General features: G+C 41.1%; 1 protein-coding gene across 26 annotated transcripts in view; it reads right to left on the reverse strand.

The window, feature by feature from the left end:
• The window catches only part of LOC104590429 (lysine-ketoglutarate reductase/saccharopine dehydrogenase bifunctional enzyme), a 182,635-nt gene that overhangs the window by 66,033 nt on the left and 92,134 nt on the right, over window positions 1-24,468 (reverse strand). For all 26 annotated transcript variants that reach the window (XR_016079575.1, XM_088893413.1, XM_088893423.1 and 23 more), the window contains 3 exons: window positions 21,579-21,636; window positions 21,219-21,359; window positions 9,313-9,660 (listed from right to left, as the gene is read on the reverse strand). Coding sequence is in view for 25 of the 26 variants with exons in the window: in XM_088893413.1 (XP_088749539.1) it covers window positions 9,313-9,660; window positions 21,219-21,359; window positions 21,579-21,636 (547 nt within the window). In the remaining variant the exon portion in view is untranslated. The remainder of the gene's footprint in view (window positions 1-9,312; window positions 9,661-21,218; window positions 21,360-21,578; window positions 21,637-24,468) is intronic.

Here is a 24,468-nt window from a genome sequence, read left to right on the forward strand (position 1 = left end):
GGCACACTTGACCTAATACATACTGATGTATGTGGTCCCCTGAGTGTTAGGACACAAAATCAACACGTGTATTTCATCACCTTCACAGATGATTTTTCACGATATGGTTACGTGTACCTAATGAGACACAAGTCTGAATCCTTTGAAAAGTTCAAAGAGTTTAGACAAGAGGTCGAGAAACAGTTAGGGAGAGAAATTAAAGCCCTTCGATCAGATCGAGGTGGCGAATATCTCTCTGACGAATTCAGGGACTACTTAAAGGACAATGGGATAGTGTCACAATTAGCTCCTCCTGCTACACCACAACTTAACGGTGTTTCAGAGAGGAGGAATAGGACCTTATTAGATATGGTCCGGTCACTTCTCATACACTCAGACTTACCCACATCCTTTTGGGGTTACGCATTAGAGACTGCGATTTACGTGCTGAATCGGGTTCCAACCAAATCGGTTCCGAATACTCCATATGAACTTTGGACCGGAAAGAAACCAAGTGTCAGACACTTGAAGATTTGGGGTTGTCCAGCACACGTTAAAAGAACGAGTGCAGACAAGTTGGAATCTAAGACCAGCCGTTGCCTATTTGTAGGCTACCCAAAAGGCTCTGTAGGTTACCTTTTCTATGACCCAAGTGAGCAGAAAGTGTTCTATAGTCGAAATGCGTAATTCTTGGAAACCGACTATATCCTGGACACCCATCGTCAGGAAGTTGTTCTTGATGAGGAGAGCTCAGGAGCAGTGGGAGATGTCCCACAAGTTCCAGGTAGTGACCAACTTAGAAGATCCACTCGGGCATCCAGGCCACCAGTCCGTTATGGTTATGATCAGGATAGTTACCTGGTGGAAACCTTGACTAGTAAGGAGGATCCCGTGACTTACGCGGAAGCTATGTTGGACATAGATTCCCAGAAGTGGGTGGAGGCCATGAGAGCAGAGATGGACTCAATGGAGGCCAATGGAGTTTGGACTCTAGTAGATCCACCCTCCAGGGTAAAAGCAATCGGTTGCAAATGGATTTACAAGAGGAAGAAGGGCCCCGATGGTAGGATTGAGACCTTCAAGGCTCGTCTAGTGGCGAAAGGGTACACTCAGAAAGAAGGCATCGATTATGAGGAAACCTTTTCGCCTGTGGCCATGCTTAAGTCCATTAGGATCCTGCTAGCTGTAGCAGCATACCATGATTATGAGATTTGGCAGATGGATGTCAAAACTGCATTCCTGAATGGAGATCTTACTGAAGATATCTATATGCAGCAGCCGCAAGGCTTCATTGCTGCGGGTCAGGAAAACATGGTATGTAAACTTAATAGATCCATTTATGGAGTTAAACAAGCTTCTAGAAGTTGGAACATCCATTTTGACCCTGCTGTCAAATCGTTCGACTTCGAGCAGAATCCGGATGAACCCTGTGTCTACAGGAAGTTCAGTGGAGATAAGGTTACCTTCTTGGTTCTATATGTAGATGACATTCTACTAATTGGGAATGATGTAGGAATGTTAACTACAGTGAAAGTATGGCTTTCGCAGCAATTCTCCATGAAAGATCTTGGAGAAGCCTCCTATATACTGGGTCTTCGACTCTATAGAGATAGATCGAAGCGGATAATTGGATTATCCCAATCTGCTTATATTGACAAAATAGTCAAAAGATACAGCATGGAAAACTCCAAGAAAGGAAATGTTCCTTTCAGGCACGGAGTCACTCTCTCCAAGAAGATGTCTCCCAAGACTTCTGAGGAGATTGATGGCATGAAAGACGTTCCCTATGCCTCTGCCGTAGGAAGCATCATGTATGCCATGCTGTGCACTCGTCCTGACATTGCTCAGGCAGTGAGTATAGTAAGCAGATTTCAGGCCAACCCAGGGCAGGAGCATTGGACTGCTGTGAAAAACATACTTAAGTACCTTCGAAGGACAAAAGAGTTTTGTCTGGTGTTCGACGGTAGCTCACTACAGATCCAGGGGTTTACAGATGCCGATTTCCAGTCAGACCCAGATGATAGAAAGTCTACATCTGGATATGTTTTCACGATAGGATCGTGTGCTGTTTGCTGGAAAGGCAGCAAACAGGGGTCCACTGCAGTCTCCACGACCGAGGCCGAATACATTGCCGCAAGTGAGGCTGCCAAAGAAGCTGTGTGGATGAAGTTCGTTCACGAGTTGGGAGTTGTTCCGTCCAGCACATCACCCATCCCATTGTTGTGTGACAACAATGGAGCCATTGCTCAGGCTAAGGAGCCACGAGCCCACTCGAAGTCGAAGCACATCGAGAGGAAGTACCACGTATTGCAGGAGATTGTTGGTAGAGGGGACGTCCTGATTCAGAAGGTAGCATCAGCGGAAAATGTAGCAGACCCATTGACAAAGCCACTATCACAGAAAGTGTTTGAGAAACACGTGGAAAGCATGGGACTCCGGCTAGTACCTGATTGGACCTAAGTGCAAGTGGGAGCTATTAGACAGTTTTGTATGCCCTTAGCTTCAATCAGAATGATGTACTTTATGAGTTTATTGTAAATGAATAAAGATACATATTTGATTCATGTTCCCTTGGTATGTTTCTGTGTAACACCCTTAAACTGGACACTTAATGAGACTCGTGTTAGTTTAGAATGTTCACAGCCAGTGGGTCGGTCTGGGGAGACCTATCCTGACAAGGCTGACACTGTGGTGCCACCAAGTCGGTTGGGGTGGCTTGTCTCAGCTGCCAGGGTGAGACCCTAGGCACATACAGTGTAGGATTAATTGAATCTTTGAACTGGACCAGATTTCCAGTATTGCCCTGGACCTTGGAGATTGATGGGCAAAACTGAAAAGTTACACCCGACCCCTAGACTCGATTATGATACTACACTAGGTGTCGGATTGGGCTATCTTTGATGTACCAATCAGTGAGATCCTTAGCGGGGGTCAAAACCTGGGTATGTTGGGACAGTCCGAGAATTCATCTGAGTGGGTGATCATAGTGACAAGATCAGCCCCTTTGTCGGACAAAGGTAATGATCGGGGATGCACTCTCACTGATGGAAACCAAGACTGCCGGCAGCCGATTTCAACCGTTGAGATTTGTTTTGCAAAATATATTTTATATAAGATATAAAAGTATATATATGGTTTCTAAAATGTTTGCAAGAAGGTTTTAATTCCCGGGATCCATATGAGTGGAGAGTGCAACACTGTTCCTTGCAGCCGAGGGAGAGGTCCTCTCTTGTCGGGCAGTGTATGATCATTATGGGCAGAGAGGTTAAGTGTAAGACCATTGAGGATAACACCTGATGGGCTAATCTTGCATCTGCCCACAGTCCCTGGGTGTTACAAGGTGGCTTGGCCCAGGGACCTCTTAGGGTAAGTGTTGGGCCCGTAGAGCCCATTTGATGGGTTTCAGGGGGTACACTGTCTTCAGCAGTGCATTCGGCCAGGCCTTGTAACAAAGGCTGGGCTGAACCCATGTGGCTGATGTGTAGATCAATGCTTGAGTCCCACGCCATACAAGGAAGCCCAACTGGGCAGCAATTTGGAAGGTTTTTGAGTACATAACCTTAAATGGGCCTTAAGCCCATTTCGAACTAGGCTGATTTGATCAGTCATTTAAAGGGGGCGAATTCTGAAGTGGGTCAACTAAAAGGATTGGGCTTAGACCCTATCCACTCAGAGAGTCCAAGATCTAAATAAGATTTAGATCTGGAAACCTCCTAATTAGATTAGGAGACAGCTGATCTGATCTGCAGATAAGATAAGGATTATCCCTTATCACTAAGGGACTTCTAACCCAAATATGATTTGGATTAGCAACTCCTAATCTGATTAGGAGCTGATCCCTTTAAGATTATAAAAGGGGAAGGGGGCGGCAGCCTTGAAAAACACAATAACATCAATAGCATTCTTCTCTTTAAGAAAGAGAGATTAAGAGATTTCCTGCAAACTGCGAATTCTCTTCTGCCGCCACCTTCCTGCCATTGCCATTCCTTCAGTTCGATCTCCAGTTCTTGGGAGCAATCAAGATTGGATCTTGATTTCAATCTTTTGGGAAAAGATTGATTGGAGCTGTACTCACAAGCCGTCCAGTTGATTCTTGCGAAGGGTCAAGTTCTTTTGAAGAACATTGTTGATTCTGCTCCATCCTTCACTGCGCCATCTTCAGTGGGAGCAGATTTTGGATCCTTCCTTGGGCGTGAACACCTCCATTGGGAGATAGTATTTCTCCATATCAGGTATAATCCTCTCCCACTCCTTTTGGTTCAGATCTGGTTCAGTTTATGGTTCAAGATTGATCATTGAAAATATGATTTTCTAAATAGGGAATGCGATTCCCAGTTGAAGGGAGAGAATTTTTGAAATTCGCCCCTTATTCCGCAATCTTTGGGCGTCCATAGGATGGATCTCTCATCCCTTCAACAGCAGCCTCGGTGTTACTCCTGTGGTGTTTGTTTGCCCATCAGGAAAGTCTTTCTTCTCTATTCTTTTTATACAGTTGATATTTCGGTGCCGCCAGTTGTGGTTTCTTGCTGTTTGGGTGTTGCATCTGCTGCCGATTCTATTTTATTGGCTTTGTTGGTTGTTAAAAGTTTATTTTCCTGTGTTTATGATGGCGGTTGAACAAAAGAACTTGGCTATGCCTAGTGTTATCCCCATTCTGTCTAAGATCACTGAACAAAAACTAAACGGAACTAATTATTTAGACTGGAGTAAGACTGTTCGTTTGTATTTACGGAGTATCTCTAAGGACAACCATCTGACTAAGGACCCTCCTACTGATGAGACCCACACTGAATGGCTAAGGATTGACGCTCAATTGTTTTTGCAAATCTGCAATTCTATTGAGAATGAGTACGTCGGTCATGTCTCTCACTGTGAGTTTGTAAAGGAACTAATGGAATATTTGGCTTTTCTGTTCTCTGGTGAAGAAAATATTTCCCGTATTTTTTATGTTTGCAAGACATTTTATCGGGCTGAACAATAGGATCAGTCTCTTCAGACCTATTTCATGAATTTCAAGCACACTTATGAAGAATTGAACGCCTTGTTACCCTTCAGTACTGATATCAAAGTTCAGCAGACTCAATGTGAACAAATGGCTATTATGAGTTTTCTGGCTGGCCTTAATCCTCAATTTGATGGTGCTAAGTCACAGATTTTGTCTAATCCTGAGATTACCTCTTTAAAAGAGGTCTTTACTAGGGTCCTTCGTACAGATACTGGTTCCCATACCTCACCTGTACAACAACCTAGTGCACTTGTCAGTCAGAATAGTGGATCAACTGGCCGGTCTCGTTCGAAGAATGGTAGCAGAGGTGGCAGTAATAGTGGTTGGAATGCTGGAACTCAGGTCACAGGGGGAGTAGTTTTCTACTATTGTCATGAACCAGGACACACTAAAAGGACTTGCCAGAAATTGCTAAAGAAAAACCAGAAGTCTTCTGGGTCTCAGTCAGCTCATGTTGTAACTACGAGTGATGCTCCTCATCCATCGTCAAATCAGACCATTACAATTTCTACAGATGAGTATGTGAAATTTATCTAGTATCAAGAGGCATTAAAGAACTCCTCTCAGTCCATCACTGCCCTTGCTGAGTCAGGTAAAACCAATACATGTCTTCTTTCTTCTTCCTCTCAGTGGGTCATTGATTCTGGTGCAACAGATCATATGACAGGTAATCCTAGTCTCTTTTCCACTTTCCAATCACACACTTTTCCTTCTTCAGTCACCTTAGCAGATGGTTCTATTTCTTCTGTCCTTGGTTCTGGCACTATCAATCCCACACCAACACTTTCTTTGTCATCTGTATTGAGTTTACCAAAATTTTCTTTTAATTTGGTATTTGTTAGCAAACTCACTCGTACTCTTAACTGTTGTATCTCATTCTTTCCTGATCATTGTCTGTTTCAGGATCTTATGACGAAGAGGATTATTGGTAAAGGACGAGAATCAGGAGGTCTGTACATTTTAGATACCCAGGAACCTCAGACCATTGCCTGTTCCAGTACTTTATCTCCTTTTGAAGCTCATTGTCGGTTGGGGCATCCATCTTTACCTTTGTTAAAGAAGTTATCTCCTCAGTTTCATGATGTATCTTCTTTAGACTGTGAGTCTTGTCAGTTTGCAAAACATCATCGTCTATCGTCTGTTTCTCGAGTTAATAAAAGGGCTAGTCATGCTTTTGAGTTGGTACATTCAGATGTTTGGGGACCTTGTCCTATTATGTCTAAGACTGGATTTCGATATTTTGTTACCTTTGTGGATGATTTTTCTCGTATGACTTGGCTTTATTTAATGAAATCTCGTTTTGAGTTGCTTTCACATTTTAAAACCTTTTGTGCTGAAATAAAAACCCAGTTTGATGTGTCTGTACAAACATTGCGAAGTGATAATGCCAAAGAATATTTCTCTGATTCCTTCCAGACTTACATGACTCAGAATGGAATTTTCCATCAATCATCTTGTGTTGATACTCCATCTCAAAATGGAGTGGCTGAGAGAAAAAATAGACATCTTCTTGAAACTGCCAGGGCTCTTTTATTTTAAACACATGTTCCTAAACAGTTTTGGGCTGATGCTGTTTCTACAGCGTGTTTTTTGATTAATCGCATGCCTTCCACTGTTCTAAATGATCAGATCCCTTATAAGATTATGTTTCCTAATAAATCTGTGTTTCCTGTTGAACCTCATATCTTTGGATGTTCTTGTTTTGTTCGTGATGTTCGTCCGCAGGTTTCCAAATTGGACCCCAAGTCATTAAAATGTGTCTTCCTGGGATACTCTCGTCTCCAAAAAGGGTACATGTGTTTTTCTACTCTCTTGAACAGGTACCTTGTGTCAGCTGATGTTACATTCCATGAACATCTTCCTTTCTTTACTACTCCATCTACACCTGTGTGTCCACAAGAGGATGATGATCTACTAGTGTATCATGTCACCAGTCTAGACGCTAGTGTTGTTCCAATACCCCCACCACCACCTTCTCAACCAAAACTACCTATTACTCAAGTCTATTCTCTACGACCTAATCCTCCTGTGACAAGTCCAGCACCGGTCTCTTCTTCGTCATCAGATCCAATGCCTAGTGATATTGATCTACCTATTGCTCTTCGGAAAGGTAAATGTCAATGTACTTATCCAATTTCCTCTTATGTTACCTATGATCGTTTGTCCTCTACTTCTTGTTCGTTTGTTGCCTCTCTTGATTCTGTAGGGATTCCCAAAACTGTTCACCAGGCTTTATCCCATCCTGGGTGGCGTGATGCCATGCTTGAGGAAATGAATGCCTTGACTGAGAATGGTACTTGGGATCTGGTCGATTTACCTGCTGGTAAGAAAGCGGTTGGATGCAAGTGGGTCTTTGCAGTCAAATTTAATTCTGATGGATCAGTGGCTCGCCTAAAGGCTCGCCTGGTGGCCAAAGGCTATGCGCAGACATATGGAGTTGGACTATTCTGATACTTTCTCCCCTGTGGCAAAATTGACTTCAGTTCGATTATTTATTTCTCTGGCAGCTACATATGATTGGCCACTTTACCAACTTGATATTAAAAATGCTTTCCTGCATGGAGTTCTTTAGGAGGAGGTTTATATGGAGCAACCACCTGGGTTTGTTGCTCAGGGGGAGTCTGGGAAAGTTTGTCGTCTTCAAAAATCACTGTATGGACTAAAACAGAGTCCTCGAGCTTGGTTTGGAAAATTCAGTCAGGCAGTAGAGAGGTTTGGGATGAGGAAGTGCAAATCTGACCATACTGCTTTCTATAAGCAGTCCACATTTGGCATCATTCTACTTGTTGTATATGTAGACGATATTGTTATCACTGGGAGTGACACGAAGGGAATCTCATCCTTGAAATCCTTCTTGCAGAGGCAGTTCAATACTAAAGATTTGGGGCACCTAAAATACTTCTTGGGGATTGAGGTGGCAAGGAGTAAGAGAGGCATTTTCCTGTCTCAGAGGAAGTATGTTTTGGACCTGTTAACAGAAACTGGGAAACTGGGAGTTAAACCATGCAGTACTCCAATGCTTCCTAACCAGCAACTCACAAAGGATGGAGATGCTTTTGATGATCCTGAACGATATAGAAGATTAGTTGGAAAGTTGAACTATCTCACAGTGACTCGTCCAGACATTGCTTACTCAGTTAGTATTGTAAGTCAATTTATGTCCTCTCCTACAGTGCATCATTGGGCAACCTTAGAACAAATCTTGTGTTACTTGAAAGGAGCTCCTGGACGGGGGATGCTGTATCGGAATCATGGTCACAGTAACATTGAGTGTTTTTCTGATGCAGACTGGGCAAGTTCCAAGATTGATCGAAGGTCCACTACTGGCTATTGTGTTTTCGTTGGTGGTAATCTGGTTTCGTGGAAGAGTAAGAAGCAAAATGTGGTGTCGCGATCTAGTACAGAATCTGAGTATAGAGCAATGGCACAAGCTTCGTGTGAGGTTATGTGGGTTTCTCAACTCTTAACTGAGGTCGGTCTTAAAGTCTTAGTTCCAGCGAAGCTATGGTGCGATAATCAAGCTGCGATTCATATTGCTTCGAATCCAGTTTTTCATGAACGAACTAAACATATCGAGATAGACTGTCATTTCGTTCATGAGAAAATTCAACAAAACTTGATATCTACTTCATATGTAAAGACTGGAGAGCAGTTAGGAGATATCTTTGCAAATGCTCTTAATGGAGCTCGGATTTCTTATATTTGTAACAAGCTGGGCATGATTGACATCTATGCTCCATCTTGAGGGGGAGTGTTACGAAATTATAGGCTGTAAATATGTAGTATTAGCCCAATTAGGAATAGCTTGATTATAGGAATTATTCTTTCTTTGATTTTCTTCCTATTTAGTATCTACAAGGCTGTATGATTTTCTTCCTTTTTTGTATCTGCAAGGCTGTATGATTTTCTTCCTTTTTTGTATCTGCAAGGCTGTATGATTTTCTTCTTTTTTAGTATCTACAAGGTTGTATATATATGTACTACTTTCTCAATAGAAAGATATCAATTTCTTCTAATTCTTGTTCTATCACAATGATGTATCTTATGAGCTATTTCTGATTGATAATGTATCTCACAAGCTAGGCTATATGCATTGCAGTTGATGGAAATGTAGAACAAACTACTTGTTACTCCAATGTGCAGAACATGTATACATACTGCATATACATGCATGGCTAAACGTATGGGTGAAGTCGTATATATAATACCCATGAAAATGTGCACTGAATTCGTTTCCTGTAATTAATGGCAGAATTGCTGAAAACTCTACAGTGCATTTTCATCAATAAAACAGATTGAATGTTGTTCTATTTATTCCACAAGCATACCTCTTCCGCATCCTTTAGATAGAGAGAGGCGACAATAACTTGAACATCTTCAGTTTCCTCGATATAAGTGCCTACACATGTTTCAAAACATTGCCAAGACAAACTGCTTCCAGTTGATGCTAATAGTTCAGCAGCCGGTCGGCATACTCGGCCTGCACCCAAAATTAGGACAGCTGGCCCATTCTTTGAGTCATCTCCCTTCTCAGGCCCACAGTCATGGACCTTACCAATCCTCAGAGAAAACTTATTCTTTTCTTTGTCAGAAACTCCAGATTTTTCACTTGGATTTGCAATAGAAGTTAGTGAATCAATTATTTGATCGAGGACTGAACTATCATCTGCACCAACCTGTAAAAGGAAAGCAGTGGTCATCTGATGATGATTAAACAGACCATAATACACAAATTACAGAAATCTATTTCCTATTGAGCAATTTCAAATATCATATCCTAGTACTTACAGGAAAAGTACCATTAAGTGCATCATAATGTACTTAATATATGCTTACAGGACAACAATTTATTCCCTCTTTTTTCTTCCTTTTACCAATCAGTCACCTTTTTATATAGTTCAAAAATGATAAAAGGAAAGAACCAACATATGAACTAAAATTTCAATAAAAAATTGAAAGATCCTAATCATAGAACTAATTTTAGGTTCTTCAAAATTTGGGTATTTCAAACAAGCTAGATTTGATAGCTGTCAGGCTGCAATACAAAATAATTTGTGGATAAATGTCAGAATGCAGTGAAGTAGCAATCTTGTATTTGCTTTCTTATTATATGGTTCTAACAGTGAACATATGAGTGGAGACACATTAAATAACAATTTATTGCTAATTTTCTTGTTCTCATTTTATTCTTTGTCTATATGTATAGTCACCAAGTAGGGATAGTATCATTCTTTACCTGTATTTTTGCCATGTAAACGTATGTAACTTTCTTGTATGGACACTATGACTATTAACCCATTTTTGGTCCTAATAAAATGATCAAAAAGCTATCCTAGAGGTTGACATAAAAAAAGCTGTAGATAAAGACTTATCCATGAATTAATTTTGATACAACAAGAGAAACACCATTTTGGAAATATTAATTCAAGTCAGTAGACAACATATTGATCAGAAAAGAGCTCTGTCAATAGTATGTAATATAGTAAACACAATTCAAATTAATGCTTTATATGAGTAACACTTTGAATTAGAGAACAATGAATAAGATGTTTCCCGTAAACAAAATTTGTCTTCTTACAATATAAACAATAGTAGTTATGGTACTGCTTGTAAAATTGAAGAACTTGCAATTAAATTTAAAATGGATGGAGAATCATGTTAATCAAAATGTGTCCATTAAAATGAATGTTGTTAATGTAGGGGTATTTCTGTCTTTATACTTACGTTGAGGTTGCTGATCTGTAATATTATATTAGAACTAGTGTCCCTCACTTAAATAAGGGCACATGTGTCTTTTCCATTATATTAATAATATAAAAACATGTCTGGCCGAATGGGAGAGTGACTTTTTCCCTAATTCGAACCAGACTTTTCTTCTCTCCTTTTCTCCTCCTTTCTCTCTCTCTTTCTTCCCTCTTTCTTCCTCTTTCTTCTTGGCTGTTATCAGACTAACAGAACTCAAAGGCAGGCTGAATTATAACATGGTATCAGAGCACAACTAAGCAACTCGGATCTGTCCAGATTTCTGTTCTCTGCACACTCAATCTAGGGTTTTCCCTTGATTTCTCTGCCATAGATTGGAGATAAGGGAAAGGGCTGAAAAGGAGTGGTCGCCCTCTTCCCTTGGAGGTTTCTATGCCTCCAGTTGTGTCTTGTGTGGTCGGTTGCTGTGGTTTCTAAGAAGCCCTCCCCTAATCGATGAAGAGAAGAGGGCTGATTCGTGTGGTGCAGTGGGTGTCTTGTGTGGACTGATTTTCTTCTCGTGTGGTTTGTCTTTCAAGTGATGAGGTAAGAGATTTCTATGCATATTTTTCTGTTATGAATCAAATAGGAATTATGTTTCAGATCGTATGATGGGATTTCAGACTGTAGTGTGCTAGGGTTTATGCTGTTTTTTTTGTGTGATTCGAAGGAGGAGTGGTGCTCATATAGTGGTGAGATTTCAGGTAGTCATAGGGTACGATTTGTGGTGTAAAGAGTGCAATCTTCACCAATAACAAGTGCTGAAACCAATGTGATCAGTGTGATCAAATAGTGTTCAGTGTGCCAAATTCAGTGATAACAGAATTCAGCAATGGGAGATAACAGTGATAGCAAATCTAATGTGATGATACCTGTTGTCTACCTGAATGTTCAAATGACCTCCATTAAACTGAATGGAGAGAATTATGTACCTTGGGCTAAATCTGTAGAAGTTTTTTTGAAGGCAAAGAAGAAGGTGAAACACATAAGGGAGGAGAAACCCTCCATTGATTCTCATGAGTATGAACACTGGGAACAAGAGGATGCATAGATAATCACGTGGTTATGGAATAGCATGGAACCCAAGATTAGTGTAAATTTCATGTTTCTTGACACTGCCAAAGATGTGTGGGACCATGCTAAGAAGTTGTATTCTGGTCAAGACAATACAACCAGAGTATATCAGCTCTATCAGGAATATTTTAATCTGCAACAGGGCAATCAGAGTCTTGAGGAGTACTATGCTAGTATGAGAAACATCCGTAATGAGTTGAATGTTTATCACCCCCTCACTTCTGATGTCAAAATTCAGCAACAACAGAGAGAACAACTTGATGTGACTCGATTTTTGGTGGGGCTGAAATCTGAGTATGAACCAGTACGGGCTCAGATACTAGGAGGGTCAGCTCTCCCTTCTTTAGAAGAGGTGTTTGCTCAACTTTAGAGGACTTCTATTGGATCTACTGAGAACTCTAATGTCTCAGATAGATCAGCCTTTGCAGTGTCAAGGGGCCGTGGTGTTAGAGGTGGAGCTCGAGGAGCTCAGTCTGGCTCTGGTGGTAGCAGTGGTCTGGTATATGGCCGGAGTGGTGGTGGTGGACCTACATATAACCGTGGTGGTGGTCGTACTGGAGGTAGAGATTTAGGGGAGCCCGTGGTAGAGGACGTGGCTCGGGTCCGAGGAGGTGTGCTCATTGTGGTATGGATGGACATACCATTAATTATTGCTATGACTTGCATGGTCCACCCTCAACCTGGGCCAATCATGCCATGACTAGTGACACCAGTTCCAGTTTCAAACAGGAGAATCGTTCAGCTGATCAGATGCCTCCTACATCCACAGATGGTTCCGGGAAGGAGATGGTGAGTGTTCCCCGTGATGAGTATGAGAGGTTTGTCCAATCTACATCTCAGCAGAACACGACTACTTTTGCACACTCAGGTGTGGCTTGTTTGGCATCCACACCCTATCCCTGGATTTTTGACTCTGGAGCCTCCGATCACATGACTGGAATTCCAGGTGTGTTTTCTTCCCTCTCTCATTGCTCAACATCACAAGTTGTTACCCTTGCTAATGGTTCCACATCCTCCATTTATGGTGTTGGCAATGTTGACCTGGACCTTGTATCCCTATCCTCAGTTTTGTATGTCCCTAAATTTCCATTTAACCTTATGTCTATTAGTAAGCTGACCAAGTCACTTAAGCTGACCAAGCTTGGGAGTACCCTTTTGCAACCAATCGAGCCTTCAGGTGCTCGAGCATGGTTTGGTAGGTTCAGTGAGGTGGTAAAGAAGTTTGGTATGAAACAGTGCCAAGTTGATCATTCGTTCTTCAGTCATGACTCTCCAGCAGGAAAAATACTATTGGTGGTGTATGTAGATGATATTGTTATTACCGGGAATGATAAAATGGGCATTGACAGGTTGAAGACTTTTCTACAAGAACATTTTCAAACAAAGGACCTTGGTAAATTAAAATATTTCTTGGGGATAGAAGTAGAAAGGTCTAAGCACAGTATTAATTTGTGTTAGAGGAAATATGTGCTTGATTTGCTGGAGGAAACAGGTTTGTTAGGTGCTAAACTAGCTGAAACACCTATGGAAACAAATACTAAGTTGAGCAGTGATATGGATGAAGTGTTTGAAGACACTGGTAGATACCGACGACTTGTAGGTAAACTGAACTACCTAACCATTACTCAGCCAGATATTTCATTTGCGGTTAGTGTGGTAAGTCAGTTCATGCAGAAACCCCTAGTTCCTCATTGGAATGCGGTTCCAAGTGTTAGACAGTGTATGCCCTTAGCTCCAATCAGAATGATGTACATTATGACATTTATTGTAAATGAATAAAGTACATATTTGATTCATGTTATTATGGTGTGTTTCTGTGTAATACCCTTAAACTGGACAAATATGAGACTCGTGTTAGTTTAGAATCTTCATAGCCGTTGGATAGATCTGGGGAGATTTATCCTGCCAAGGCTGACACTGATGTGCTGCCAAGTTGGTTGGGGTGGCTTGTCTTAGTTGCCAGGGTGAGACCTAAGGTACATGCAGTGTGGGTTTTCTTGAAACCCTGAACCGGACCAGAATTCCAGTATTGCCCTGGACCTTAGAGATTGATGGGCAAAATTGGAATGTTACACCTGACCCCTAGACTCGATTATGATACTGCACTAGGTGTCAGATTGGGCTGCCTTTGATATGCCAATCAGTGAGATCCTTAGAGGGGGTCAAAACCTGGGTATGTTGGGACAGTCCGAGAATTCATCTGAATGTGTGATCATAGTGACAGGATCAGCCCCTTTGTCGGACAAAGGTGATGATCGGGGATGCACTCTCTCTGATGGAAACCAAAAACTGTCGGCAGTTGATTCCAATCGTTGAAATTTGTTTTGCAAAATATATTTATATAGAGATATACATATATATTGTTAAAGTGAGCCGAATAAGGGTAGTTTAGTCATCTTATCTTTGTTAAGTTGTATGCTTATGTGGCAGTTTCATTAGACACTCTGCCCCACACTTAAGTAAGGGCAGTTTAGTCTTTGTAGAAATTATTAGAGACTAATTACTATTAAGGGGTCGACTGATAGGGTTTACCCATCAGATTCGACAGTCCCTTCTTTCTCTTCTTCCTCTTCTTCTTCTTCCTCTTTCTGGTTCGGGTTACTGTAGCAGCAGTCGAAACATGGTATCAGAGCCATGTTCCTGACCTACTTCAGTTAGTGAAACATCTCAGCAGTGTTCGTGACCTCTCTTTCTTCGTTTCTGGGCTGTCAATGGAGAAAACTGGTTCGCCCTAGGTCTGAAACATCTCAGATCGTCTCTCTCTGCTGCACATAATCTTCTTCATTAAGAAAAACGACCTCAACAGTGAATGGTTGATTGAGACTCTCAAAAGAAGGTCGGTTATTTCTTCTCCTTATGCTGCTGGTATTTCTGGGTAGAAAATCTTCAAGAACCTGCTAGTAATTATCAGAACCTAGAGAACTAGGTTTATTGTTGCCCTAGTTCTTGGAGAAAATCCCAAGAACGGGCTGTGTGTACAGTAGCCGAATGGTATAGGGGCTGCTGTAAGTTGCCGAGTGGTGTAAGGGCTGCTGTAAGTGGCCGAGTGGTGTAAAGTGTAATGCAGTGACCTAGCCGAGTTCCTTGTGGTCGTGTAGTGCCCTCTTAAAGGTGTTAAACAGGTCTGTACTAGGTGTAACAGATATGACTATGTGGTGGTGCTTGTGATGCACAATTTTTATTGAGTGGTTGTAAGAGGGCTTGCATGTGATTAGTAAGTGTTGAATTGATGTTTATGTGGTTCGTGGTGTTGTGAAATCAGTAGTAGTGTGAACAAGAACAAGGACATCAAACTCCTAATAACAACACTCAGTTTGTAGCTGAGAATTCAGGTTAGAGGCAACGGTGAAAGAGTACCATGGCAGCAATGGGAGATGGGTATAATGATCAGAAACCTAGTGTGGTGGTTCCCTCTGACTACCTTGGTGTACAGATGACCTCAATTAAATTGAATGGGGAGAACTATGTTCCATGGGCCAAATCAGTGGAAGTTTTCCTCAAGGCAAAGAGGAAAGTGAAGCATGTAAAAGAAGATAAACCACCGGCTGACTCTCCAGGTTTGATGATTGGGAACAAGAGGATGCTCAAATCATGACCTGGCTATGGAATAGTATGAAACCCAAAATTAGTGCCAACTTCATGTTCCTAGATATGACTAAGGATATATGGGAACATGCTAAGAAGTTGTAATCTGGACAAGATAATACTACAAGGGTATATCAACTTTATCAGGAATACTTTGATTTGCAACAAGGAAACAAAACCCTAGAAGAGTACTATGCCTGCATGAAGAATATAAGGAATGAACTCAATGTCTATCATCCCCTCACTTCAGATGTTAAAGTTCAGCAACAGCAGAGGGAACAACTAGATGTTACAAGATTCTTAGTGGGGTTGAAATTGGAGTATGAACCAGTTAGAGCCCAAATATTAGGGAGCTCTACCCTTCCTACTCTTGAGGAAGTATTTGCACGACTCTGTAGGATTTCTTTGGGATAGACAGAGAATCCCACACAATCTGATAGATCAGCACTTGTGACAGCTAGAGGAAGTGGACATGGTACAAGAGGGGGAGGACATGCCTCCCGAGGAGGCCGTGGCAGTTCCATGTTTGGCCGGGGTGGTGGTCGTGACTCAGGGGGAGGCCGTGGCAAAGGAAATAGTAACTCTGCAAGGAAGTGTTCTCATTGTGGCAGGGAAGGACACATGGTGAATTTTTGTTATGATCTACATGGCCCTCCCTCTAAATGAGCTAATCATGCTGTAGCTGGTGATGTTGATATCAGTGACAATAAATAGGCAGACCTAACTCCTTCCACATCTACATCTGCTTCTGGGAGGGAGATGGTGAGTGTATCGCGTGATGAGTATGAACGATTCCTTCAAACCACTTCATAGCATACCACTGTTACTCTTGCCCACTCAGGTATTGCTTGCATGTCATCTAAAACCTCTCCCTGGATTATTGACTCTGGAGCCTCTGATCACATGATCACAAACTGTTACACTTGCCAATGGCTCTTCATCTCCCATCTGTGGTGTTGGTAATGTTGACATGGCTTCTCTTTCTTTATCATTTGTTCTATATGTACCTAAGTTTCTATTCAATCTTATGTCTGTTAGTAAATTAACCAAGACTCTTAACTGTTCTGTTACCTTCCTTCCTTCCTCTTGTGTTTTTCAGGATCTCAAGACGGGGAAGAAGATTGGTGGGGGGCATGAAGCTGGTGGATTGTATTATCTTGATGGTGGTGGATCCTCAATTGCTCTTCAGACTTCACTTACTCCTCTACAGTGGCATTGCCAACTGGGACATCCTTCTCTCAAGGCACTCAAGATATTAGTTCCGTCTTTGAGTCATTTGTCAATTTTACAGTGTGAGTCATGTCAGTTTGGGAAACATTGTCGTGTTTCTTTCAGTCCTAGAGTTGAAAGTCGTATGTTGAGTCATTTTTCTTTGGTTCATTCAAATGTTTGGGGCCCGATCAAAATAGTCTTATAATGGGTACAAGTATTTTGTCTCTTTTATTGATGATTGTTCAAGGATGGCATGGATTTACTTAATGAAAGAAGAAGTGAATTATTTTCCATTTTTCAAAAATTTCATGCTGAAATACGTACACAATTTGGTGTTCCAATCAAAGTCCTTCGTTCAGATAATGGTCGTGAATACTTTCTTACTTCATTCCAACAATATTTAGAACAGCATGGCATTATTCATCAAACCTCATGTGCATCCACTCCTCAACAAAATGGGGTGGCTGAACGAAAGAACCGTCAGCTCCTTGAAACTGCTCGATCTATTCTTCATCATATGAATGTTCCTAAACGGTTTTGGAGTGATGTTGTACTCACTGCATGTTTCCTCATTAATCGGATGCCCTCCTTCATTCTTCATGGCCGGTCCCCCTTCTCTATCTTGTTCCCCACTTTATCTCCATTTCCATTAACTCCTCGTGTCTTTGGCTGTGTGTGCTTTGTCCACAATCTGAGTCCTGGAATAGACAAGCTAGATGCACGCTCCATTAAATGTGTCTTTCTTGGCTACTCTCGGACTCAAAAGGGATATAAGTGTTATAATCCCATTACTCGAAAGTGCTATGTCTGTCCTGATGTCACTTTTTTGAGTCTGTCCCCTTCTTCTCAGGACCTGAAGCACCTTCGTCTCCACCCTTACTTCCTCTTCCTCTTCCTGTCAGTGATCAAGTTCCGGATGCTGCTGTTGGAGTAGACTCATCACCACTGAATGACCACCGATCCGGAAAGTGTATACGCGTCGAACGACACCGGCCCCTCCTCCAGCTTCTACCTTATCTGTGGATCCTGTCATGGCTCCTGTTGCTGAACCCTCAGAACTTGACCTACCCATTGCCTTACGGAAAGGTAAACGCAGTTCTACTCTCCATCCCATTTCCAATTTTGTTTCATTATCTCGCCTTTCCACCTCACATCGTCAGTTAGTTTCACTTTTGTCATCTATTTCCATACCTAACAATGTCCAAGAAGCTCTTAGTTCACCTGGGTGGCGGCAGGCAATGGAGGAACTCTCTACTCTTCAACATACTCAAATGTGGGAGCTCACTACTCTCCCACCTGGTAAGCATGTTGTGGGCTGTAAATGGGTGTATACTGTTAAATACTTGCCAAATGGTAGTGTGGAGCGTCTGAAGGCCAGACTCGTTGCTAAAGATTACTCACAGTTTTATGGAGTGGACTACATGGAGACATTCTCTCCGGTGGCTAAGATTGGCACTATTCGTGTGCTAATCTCCCTGGAAGTTATGTATGATTGGCCTCTGTTTCAGCTTGACATAAAAAATGCCTTTCTTCATGGTGACCTTGTGGAGGAGGTATATATGGAGCAACCACCTGGGTTTGTTGCTCAGGGGGAGGATGGTAAGGTGTGCAGACTGAAGAAGGCAATTTATGGGTTGAAACAATCGCCGCGTGCTTGGTTCGGGAAGTTTAGTGAAGTGGCGAAGAGTTTTGGAATGAAGCAATGCCAGGTTGATCACTCAGTGTTCAACTATGACTCAGAAGCTGGAAAGATTTTATTAGTGGTCTATGTGGATGATATTGTTATTACTGGCAGTGGCAAATTGGGGATTGACAAACTGAAGGTATTTTTGCAAAATCATTTTCAAACAAAAGACCTTGGGACATTGAAGTATTTCTTGGGCATAGAAGTTGCCAGGTCAAAACAAGGTGTAAATCTGTGCCAAAGAAAATATGTTCTTGATCTACTAGAAGAAACAGGACTGTTAGGTGCAAAACCGGCTGAGACCCCTATGGAACCAAATGTTAAGTTGAGCAGTGATACAGGGGAAGTATTTGAAGATCCTGGAAGGTATAGACGACTAGTGGGGAAGCTGAACTATCTGACTATCACAAGACCCGACATCTCCTTTGCAGTCAGTGTGGTGAGCCAATTCATGCAGAACCCTCGTATACCTCACTGGGATGCAGTCTTTAGAATTGCGAGATCTTAAGGGAGCTCCAGGCCAGTGACTATTGTATAAACCAGGAGGAAAACTTGAAGTAGTTGGGTACACAGATGCAGACTGGGCAGGCTCAGTGAATGACAGAAGATCTACTACAAGCTATTGCACATTTCTTGGAGGAAATCTTGTGACGTGGAAGAGTAAAAAGCAGACGGTTGTGGCTAGAAGTAGTGCTGAAGCCGAGTATAGGGCCATGGCACACACTACCTGTGAATTAGTGTGGTTGAGAAATCTCCAACAAGAAATTGGGTTCCACATGGATAAACCTATGAAATTGTACTGTGACAATCAAGTTGCACTCCATATCTCATCCAACCCTGTTTTTCATGAGAGAATGAAGCACATAGAGGTTGATTGCCACTTTGTGAGGGAGAAGGTTCTTGCTGGAGAGATAAGCACAAAACATGTGGGCTCGAATGATCAGTGGGCAGATTTGTTTACAAAAGCTCTAAGCTCAGGGAAAGTGAACTATCTATGTAACAAACTGGGATTATATGACATATATTCTCCAGCTTGAGGGGGAGTGTTAAAGTGAGCCGAATAAGGGTAGTTTAGTCATCATATCTTTGTTAAGTTGTATGCTTATGTGGCAGTTTTATTAGAGACACTCTGCCCCACACTTAAGTAAGGGCAGTTTAGTCTTTGTAGAAATTATTAGAGACTAATTACTGTTAAGGGGTCGACTGATAGGGTTTACCCATCAGATTCTTGGATTTGGATTTGATTAATTAAAGAGGGACGATTCTTGGATTTGGATCAACAGATAGAATAGGGAGTTATCCCTATCCACTCAGAGAGTCCAGATCCAAATAATGATTTGGATTAGGAAACTCCTAATTAGATTATGAGGACTGATCTTAATCTGCACATAAGATAAGGACTTATCCTTATCTCTTAAAGAGAGTCCAGATCCAAATACAAATTTGGATTAGGAAACTCCTAATGAGATTATGAGCTTCTCTCTTTAAGGCTATAAATAGAGGAGGAGGGCGAACCCTACTTCACCCAACAAGATCTCAGATCCAAGAGAGAAGACAGCTCCAATGAGACTGACACCTTTTTCTGCTCTTGCCTCCCTCTATTGCTGCCGCCATTGCCAGTTCGTTCTCCACCAGTAGGAGTGATCAAGAAGTGTTCTTAATATCAGTTTTTTGGTGAAAAACTGATCTAAAGTCGTGCTCACTCACCCTCCATCGAATTCTTGCTGAAGAGTTCGGTTATTGGGAAGAATCACCTACTGATTCTGCTCCACCCTACGCTGTGTCATCTTCAGTGGGAGCAGTCTTTGGCGTTGTCCTTGGGCGTGAACACCTTCATTGGGAGTTACTACTACTCTGTATCAGGTATATCCCTCTCCTACCTTTTGGTTTCAGATCTAGTTCGGTTTAGGGTTCAAGATTGATCCTTGAAAATGCAGTTTTCTAAAATAGGGAATGTGATTCCCATATGGGAGAGAGAATTTTTTGAAATTTCGCCCTACTACCTGCAGGGTTCGGCTATCCATATGATGGGTCTGTCATCCCTTCACTAAGAATTGTGAGGTATTTAAAAGGGGCCCTGGTCATGGTTTGATATACAAAAGTGGAGGAACACTTGAAATAGAAGGGTATACTGATGCTGAATGGGTTGGTTCTATGTCTGATAGGCGGTCTACCACAGGTTATTGCACTTTTCTGAGGGTAATCTAGTGACATGGAAAAGTAAGAAGCAGACAGTCGTGGCAAGAAGCAGTGCAGAGGAGAATATAGAGCTATGGCACATACTGCTTGTGAATTAGTGTGGCCAAGGAACCTTCTACAGGAGATAGGATACAACATTAATACTCCAATGAAGCTTTATTGTGACAATCAGGTTGCAGTTCATATTTCTTCTAATCCGGTGTTTCATGAAAGAACCAAGCACAAAGAGGTTGACTGTCACTTTGTGAGAGAGAAGGTGCTGAATGGAGTGATAGACACTGCATACGTTAATACAGGAAACCAATGGGCAGACTTATTTACAAAAGGGTTGAGTCGGGGAAGAGTGGACTACATATGTAACAAGCTGGGATTATATGATATATACTCACCAGCTTGAGGGGAGTGTTAGTGTAGGGGTATTTCTGTCTTTATACTTATGTTGAGATTGATGATCTGTAATATTATATTAGAACTAGTGTCCCTCACTTAATAAGGGCACATGTGTCTTTTCCATTATATTAATAATATAAAAACATGTCTAGCCGAATGGGAGAGTGACTTTTTCCCTAATTCGAACCAGACTTTTCTTCTCTCCTTTTCTCCTCCTTTCTCTCTCTCTTTCTTCCCTCTTTCTTCCTCTTTCTTCTTGGTTGTTATCAGACTAACAGAACTCAAAGGCAGGCCGAATTATAACATATGTCAACAAAATAATTTCTTAGAAAGAGGAGGCTAGCTTACTTCAAGCTCCGAATATGACATGGCATTTGCACTTTGGCCCACTTCACACCTAACAAGGTGAAAAGACCCTCCTGCAGCTTCGATAATATCCAAAGCCTCGTTTATTAGAAATTGATCAAATAAATGTCCACTTAAAGAGACCTGTCATATGTAAAGAAAATTAGAATCATCCAATAAGTTATAGTGTAACAAATATTAACAAATAGAAAAAAAAAGGTCAACCATCAATGATATCCACATAACAGGAAGACAAAGGCAAAAGGCAGTAGCCTTATGAGAGTCTATAATAAATTGAGACAGCCCTCACAAAATTGAATAATAATTAACACAGGAAAAGAGGGATGAGAAAATAAAACTTACCAATGTAGTGTATTTCTTTTTCTTCAAGTGGCCACTTGCAGGACTAATTTCCATATCACTACATAATGGGGAAAATGGTTTACAATTAAAAAATCATACAAGGATATTTACATTACATTTTCAGCGCATTGTGCTTCTTAACAATTGAAACAATTTATGAAGTGACAAATTCAACTCATATTTTCCTCGGATTCTCATATGAGAAGTTTAACATCAGTTGCATGACGTATCCAGATGAATCAAACATAAAAGAAAAAGAAAGAATCCCATTCAAGCCATGTGAAGAAAAAAAAAGGAAAGTTGAAGATGTTGGTTCAAGTCTTTACTTATCATAGTTATTTTTGTCAAAGATTTTACAAAGCACATTATGATTTGGATCATTAGAATGCTAATATGAGTAGCCACTTTGTTAAAGTATTGCAGTGAGGGCAATTTAGTTAGTTTTATGCTTGTTACGAATGGTCGACTTACTAGGGGAAGTATGGACCCTTCACCTTATTTTGTATAGTTATTAGTTTCCAGATTTGTCCAGGTTCAAGCACCAAGGCGAGGCTAGGCAATGGGGGGGGGGGGGGTTACCTTGTCACCTAGTCACCTAGGTGGGTTCCTAGGCGACGCCTAGGCAAAATGTTTGTGTTGATTAAACCCTAACAAATAAGAAAATAAAATAAAAAGAAGTCGGTATATATAAACACACAAACTGAATATTTTAGTTTAATAATGTCTATTTTTATAATTATAACCTCAAAAAATTAAGAATATAAAAGTTTTTATAACACACTGTACAAAACTGCTAGGCGACTAGGTGAGGCAAGCCCCCAAGGGCACCCTGCCTAGGCGTTGCCTTGACAACTATGATTATCCCCACACTTAATTAGGGGCAGTAATGTCTTTGTACACTAATGATAAATATACAAGTCACACTGCCTGGGGAGAGTGTAATCTCCTTTTTTCTCCTTTCTTTTCTGTTTGTATTGTTTTATCCTCTATACCTGTTTGCAACTTTACACAATTGACATGGTTTTAGAGCACTTCTACAAGGCTGTGATCTCTTCTCTAGGCTTGGTTCTACTCTCTTGGATTTGTTTTTAGGGAGGACAACAGGTTAGTAGGGCTGAAATCTCTCTTCGTTTTTCTTTTTCTTATTGTAGTCACCATGAGTGACAGGTTGAGGTGTGTGTAGTGGCTTAAATCCCTCTAAGGTGATAGAATAATGTTAATCAAATCTACCTTGGCGAACTTCCCAGTGTACTAGCTCTCAGTGTTTATGTGCCCAAGGAAAGGACCACCTGGAGAAGTGTGACTTAGTGTGTACAAGTAAGAAACAAGGAGGTTTAGGGGTAGGGAATGTGACTTGGAAGAATCAAGCATTTTAAGGAAATGGTTGCGGAGATTACCTCTAGAGAGTGAGAAGCTTTGGCATAAGGTGATAGCAAGTATACATGGGTTGATGCAAAATGGCTGGGATGTTATTCACCAAAAAAAAAGGCTGGGATGCTGGTGTGTCAAACAGAGCTACCTTGGCCTCTCCCTAGACATCTACTCATGTGGTACCCCCTCTTTTCCTTAATCCAATCAGGTATGCTTCTTACTCAAGGACTAAAATCCTGTTTTAGGAGGATCTTTGGGTGGGTGACTCTACCTTAAATGATGCTGGTGGAACCGCCACCTTGGAAGTCTCTCCGAGGGAGACTTAACCTCCTGAAATAGAGAAATATAGAGAGGGGGATAGAGGAAAATGAAGGAAAAACCAGAGAAGGTAAGAGAAATCAGGTTCTGTAATTCCATAATCTCTATTACAGACCAAAACTATATATATAAACCATAAAGATGTAATCATGCCAAATGATCTCAATCATGTGTTGTCACAACCGTCTCTGACACCAGATCGCCTGACATGGCCTTGTTTTTATTCCTGCTAATGAACTTCTGTGTGGGGAGGCCTTCGCAAGCTACACCTGGGTCGTTCTTGGACTCGGCTAGGCTGGCCCCAACAGTTCCTCCCCTCTTGAGAGGACCTTGCCCTCAAGGTCCATGTTAGGAAATTTGTTATCAAGATGTAAGTAGGGCTACCATGCAAGGTTTAAAATGTCGATGTCGGTGGAAATGTCAGTCATCCAAATATAAGAAACATGTCGGAAATGGCAGAAATATCGTATGGAAATATTGTAAAAAATATAGACATGGTGGAAACATTGTAAAATATGCAGAATATAGAATGATATTTTATGAAATGATAGAAGAAGCATAGACACACCTTTTTAAATTATTATCTTGTTCCAAATCATTAAACAAAGCTAAGAAACTAAGGTTATAGACAAAAGAATATGTTATGAAGTTGCCCTGTAAATCTTATTAGACTTCAAGATAGAATGAGTTAAAGGCTTAAAGCAAAATTTAAACTCATAAAAAATGCAAATGGTTGTAATAGATCAACCAAATAATCTATTACACAAACAAAACAAATATTTGACTTCATGTTTGAAATGAATATTGAGCTAGTTCAAAGTGGTAATCATGTAAGTTTGGTGGACAATAACTTGTTACTTTACATACCTACAATATTTGTTACCAACTTATGTTATAATACTATCTCTTGTACTCCACATAGTACCGGTAGTGTTCATTGGGGAATATGTCCATTCTAGTAGAATTTCATGTTGCTACCCATGGAAGTGGAAATGGAAATATGTCATGGAAACTCTCCCTTGTACTCCACATAGTGTTGGTAGTCTTCATTGGGGAAATGTCAATTCTAGTAAAATTTCTTGTCGCTACCCATGGAAATGGAAATATGCCGTGGAAATATTAGGGAAATTAGGGACATTTTAAACCATGCTCCCACGTAGCATCTTCAGGTGGTAGCCCGATCCATTCCACCTTGGCTTCA

Source organism: Nelumbo nucifera, chromosome 8 (genome assembly GCF_055504915.1).
Source record: "Nelumbo nucifera cultivar China Antique chromosome 8, China Antique-T2T, whole genome shotgun sequence".
NCBI lineage: Eukaryota > Viridiplantae > Streptophyta > Magnoliopsida > Proteales > Nelumbonaceae > Nelumbo > Nelumbo nucifera.